Source organism: Alosa sapidissima, chromosome 9 (assembly GCF_018492685.1).
Source record: "Alosa sapidissima isolate fAloSap1 chromosome 9, fAloSap1.pri, whole genome shotgun sequence".
NCBI classification, from domain to species: domain Eukaryota; kingdom Metazoa; phylum Chordata; class Actinopteri; order Clupeiformes; family Clupeidae; genus Alosa; species Alosa sapidissima.
The window spans coordinates 36,190,138-36,195,137 of NC_055965.1; the positions used below are offsets into that span (position 1 = coordinate 36,190,138).

The 5,000-nt window shown below is 42.5% G+C and overlaps 1 protein-coding gene and 1 long non-coding RNA gene across 6 annotated transcripts in view; both read left to right on the top strand.

Annotated features, from left to right (window-relative positions):
* The window catches only part of LOC121719074, a 20,802-nt gene that overhangs the window by 11,156 nt on the left and 4,646 nt on the right, over positions 1-5,000 (top strand). The window lies entirely within an intron of this gene.
* pmm2 (phosphomannomutase 2) overlaps positions 1-5,000 on the top strand; it is a 16,052-nt gene that overhangs the window by 7,168 nt on the left and 3,884 nt on the right. For all 5 annotated transcript variants that reach the window (XM_042104467.1, XM_042104466.1, XM_042104468.1 and 2 more), the window contains exon 4: positions 831-922. In XM_042104467.1, the coding sequence (XP_041960401.1) occupies positions 831-922 (92 nt within the window). The remainder of the gene's footprint in view (positions 1-830; positions 923-5,000) is intronic.

Consider the following 5,000-nt stretch of genomic DNA (forward strand, 5'->3'; position numbering starts at 1 on the left):
CACATTAGCAGTCATTCCATTTGTCCACGCCGCTATAAGGTTTTACGGTAGAGCTAAAATGTAGCCTACTCATTAGGCTACTCGTTACTCAATGTGTAAGCTCTCTATCGTTCTTGGCAGATGTAACCGAATATGAATGTGAAAGACTTGCCTTTCAGGGCACGAACGGTCAAAAGCACAAACTTTTAGAAATATCCTGGCGTCATTTTACGGACCAGGAGAAGTTTTCCATTGACGTAGCAGTAGCACATTTTAAAAGTGGGCCTATCTGTGTACGTAGAACTTCTTCTCCCCTTAATTCCCCCGAAATACATTAATTATATTCTATAGTGATACCTTATGACCGTCCCTGGTATTAACTAGGGGGCAGAAAAAGACACAGTTGATAAAACTTGACATAGTCAGTCATCCGCTTCAAAGTCACGCTACCGTAAGGCTAATAATAGCGGTGTCCTCACACTATCGCACGTGACCATTTACTTAAAAAGGTGATTTTCTCCTCTTCTGGCGTATTGTGACAGGAGAACCATGCCAACTTTGGATGAGGTTATCTTAGCGATACTTTTTGCAATACCCTCATATATATTGTTGGAAAGCTTAGTCAATGGCCGTTCATGTGAGCACATTAACTTAATTTTGTAAATTTTACCAAAACGACTGGTTTCGCCTTGCAGGGTTACATATGTCATTTGTATTGATCTACCACACACTGGAATACTAACTCAAAGGGCATATGTCATGTGTATTGATCTACCAAAAGACATTGACTGATCGATTGACTGATTGATTTGACTGAATAATTGATTGATTTCATTGGTTGATTTTATCAGAGCATACAGGCCTTTCTGGGGGAGGAGATATTGCAGGATTTCATAAACTTCTGTCTGGACTACCTGGCTAAGATCAAGCTACCAAAGAAGAGGTATACACACACACACACACACACACACACACACACACACACCATACATACACTACACAGATACATACACTATACACACACACACACTATACACTACATACACACACACACACACACACACGCGCGCACGCACACACACACCATACACACTCTACACACATACATATACTATACATAGACACAGACACACACACACTATACACTACACTACACACACACACACACACACACACACACACACAAGCTACTGAGGATAACTGGGCTCTATGACCCTGAGAGACATAACAGAAAACAATAATAGAGAAACAGATCAAAACACTTGTGCCATGGGCCTGGTGATCTCTGTGGTCAGATGATGAACTGCAGCTAACCCTGCTGACAGGAGCTCCACAGCGCCCGTGTGGTCAGATGATGAACTGCAGCTAACCCTGCTGACAGGAGCTCCACAGCACCCTTTATTGCTCAGTAGTGAAACTGCGGTCAGATAATGAACCGCTAACCCTTGAAAAGCAGTTGGGACCGAAATTCCCAGGGGCTGACATACGAGCACACACACACACACACACACACACACACACACACATACAGGGGCTGACATACGGGTCGTGTACAGTCTGTTAATTTATCTAAATATCACATCATACACACACACATACACACACACACACACACACACACAGCCGTGTACAGTCTGTTAATTTATCTAAATATCACATCATACACACACACACAGCCATGTACAGTCTGTTAATTTATCTAAATATCACATCATACACACACACACACACACACACACACACAGAGCCGTGTACAGTCTGTTAATTTATCTAAATATCACATCATATACACACACACACACACACACAGCCGTGTCCAGTATGTTAATTTATCTAAATATCACATCACACACACACACAGCCGTGTACAGTCTGTTAATTTATCTAAATATCACATCATACATACACACACACACACAAACACACACACACACACAGCCGTGTACAGTCTGTTAATTTATCTAAATATCACATCATACATTACATTACATTACATTACATTACATTACATTTGGCTGACGCTTTTTAACCAAAGCGACTAACAACATGTAAACAGTAAGTTTTTAGAACAATTCTCACAATTTTAGGACAGTTTAAAAAAAACATTAGAGTACAGTAAGAATAAGTGCGTCGGTGAGTGCTGTTTTTAACAGTTACTTGTCAGTTTAAAACGGCTGGTGAGTGCTAGGATCAGTAAGACTTGTTGTAAGTGTTGCTATGAGAGTAGATGTTCTCTAAAGAGCTGGGTCTTCAGGAGTTTTTTGAAAGTGGAAAAGGATGTCCCTGCCCTTGTAGGAACTGGCAGTGTGTTCCACCAACGAGGAACAACAGATGAGAAAAGTTTGGATTGGCTTGAGCGTACCGGTGGTAGAGCTAGACGTCGTTCGTCAGAGGAGCGCAGCGGTCTGGAGGTAGTGTAAGTCTGTATGAGGGCATTCAAGTAGGTGGGAGCAGAACCGGAGACTACTTTGTAGGCAAGCGTTAGAGACTTGAATTTGATGCGGGCCGCCATAGGTAGCCAGTGTAGCTGGATGAGCAGCGGGGTAACATGTGCCCTTTTGGGTTGGTTGTAGACCAGGCGCGCCGCCGCGTTCTGGATCATCTGAAGTGGTTTCACTGCGCAGGCTGGGAGACCTGTCAGGAGGGCATTGCAGTAGTCGAGTCGTGAGATGACTATTGCCTGAACCAGAAGTTGGGTAGCATCTTGAGTCAAGTAAGTCCTGATTTTCCGTATGTTGTAGAGTGCAAAACGGCATGACCGGGCGACTGAGGCAACATGATCTGAGAAGTTTAGTTGGTTGTCAAGAACAACTCCTAGATTTCTTGAAGTCCTGGTCGGTGAAACAGACAGGGAGTCAAATTTGATGTTGATGTCGTGGTGTATGGTAGGTTTAGCTGGGATGACCAGCAGTTCAGTCTTTGAGAGGTTCAGCTGGAGGTGGTGTGCCTTCATCCATGTAGCTATGTCTGAAAGGCAATCCGAGATCCGTGCTGAAACCAGGGGGTCGTCAGGTGGAAAGGACAGATAGAGCTGTGTGTCGTCTGCATAGCAGTGGTATGAGAAGCCGTGCGAACGGATAATCTGTCCCAAGGAGGTGGTGTAGATAGCAAAGAGGAGGGGGCCCAGCACTGAGCCCTGGGGGACCCCTGTGGTGAGATGGTGAGGTGCGGATAGCTGACCAAGCCATGATACGTTAAACGAGCGTCCTGTGAGGTAGGATTCAAACCAGGAGAGAGCAGAACCGGAGATTCCCATGTCAGCGAGTATAGAGAGAAGGATACGGTGATTAACCGTGTCAAAGGCAGCCGATAAGTCAAGCAGAATGAGTACTGATGACCGAGCGGTCGCCCTGGCTTCTTTTAAGGCTTCTGTTACAGACAGCAGAGCCGTTTCGGTAGAGTGGCCGCTTTTGAACCCAGACTGATTTGGATCCAGAAGGTTGTTCTGTGAAAGGAAGTCAGAGACCTGTTTGGAGACTGCTCGTTCAATGCCTTTGGATAGGAAAGGCAGTAGTGAGACAGTAGTGAGATACACACACACACACACACACACACACACAGGGGTTAGGGGAAAGATGACTGTTTGGATACACAGACACAGGGGTTAGGGGATTTAATTATTATTGAGTATCACTGAGTATCATATAATAATAATAATAATAATAATAATTATTATTATTATTATTATTATTATTATTATTATATGATACTCAGTGTTGGGAGGGTTACTTTCAAAATGTATTCCGTTACAGAATACAGAATACATGGCCAAAAATGTAATTTGTAACGTATTTCGTTACGTTACTCAATCTGAGTAACATATTCTGAATACTTAGATTACTTCCACATTGAATTGCATTTTATAAGTGTAGGAATGCGGCCATCAAATCCTGCTTAGGCCTACTAAACAGGCCTATTCTGGTGTGTTCTTCTGTTCCAAATGGCTGAAGTGTTAGGCCCACAGGAGAATGTAAAGTCAACTAAGCTACCTGATACAACTTTAAAATAGCAAGGTGACCACTAAAACTACAGCAGGCGACTAGGCTAATTAAAACAAACAAAATAAATAGGCTACTTTAAAGGGAAACTTGGCAGGATTTCCCCCTCTGCTGGAGAAATTGTGCATTATGCTATTTCAAACTGTGGACAAAGGTAACGATAAAGCACATGGATTTGTTTACAAGCTAGCAAAACGGTTAGCATAAGTTTGGCCGACAATGTGGATGTTACAAGGTAAGAAACACGATTTAAAACTAGTTTCTTGTTTCTCACTTATCTTTCCGGGATGGTAGTCTCAATGTTGCAAGGTTGTTTTTCCGCCTGGGGATGCTAGGGGCAGCGGGAAAAGTCACCATTTTCACCGGAACAGGTCATTTAACCATCCAAATGATTTCTAAACGGGTTTATTACGTTGAAATAGTTGCCAAGTTCCCCTTTAAAGGCATAGCCAGAAATTATAATTAAGGTGTGCCTGTGAGATTTTTCGGTGGCATAAACCCAGTAGGCTACAAGTGAGGGGCGCATATGACCGGTGGAACGCAAATGACCTGCAGGCCTAAATGTAAACACATTTACTACTGTATATCAGTGCTCTCAAAATGAACGTGATCGCGTAATGACAATCAAAAACCGAACGTTAAAATATGCTACTCGCAAGAATAATTCTTCAGAGGCTGCACCATATAATTCATTTTAAAACGTAAATGTAGATCTAATTAGAAAATAATCCATAAAGCTATTTTAAGTTAGAATAAAAAACTTTGAATGCATTGCCTAGCGATTGGTTTTATTATAGGTCTAAATCAACACGTGAACTAGGCTTTGTTTATTGATCAGCAAAGTGTGTAACCGATTGGCTGAAGTAGCCTAAGCTATTAATACTTGGGAAAATATCCTTTGAACTAACATCAGGAACCACGATCAGTGAGGAACAGGAATTACCTCCACTTACTTTACTCCTAATTTGCTGTGCAAACAGTAATTTCAGGGTCTCCGATGACGCGTCCATAATGCGCGCTGGC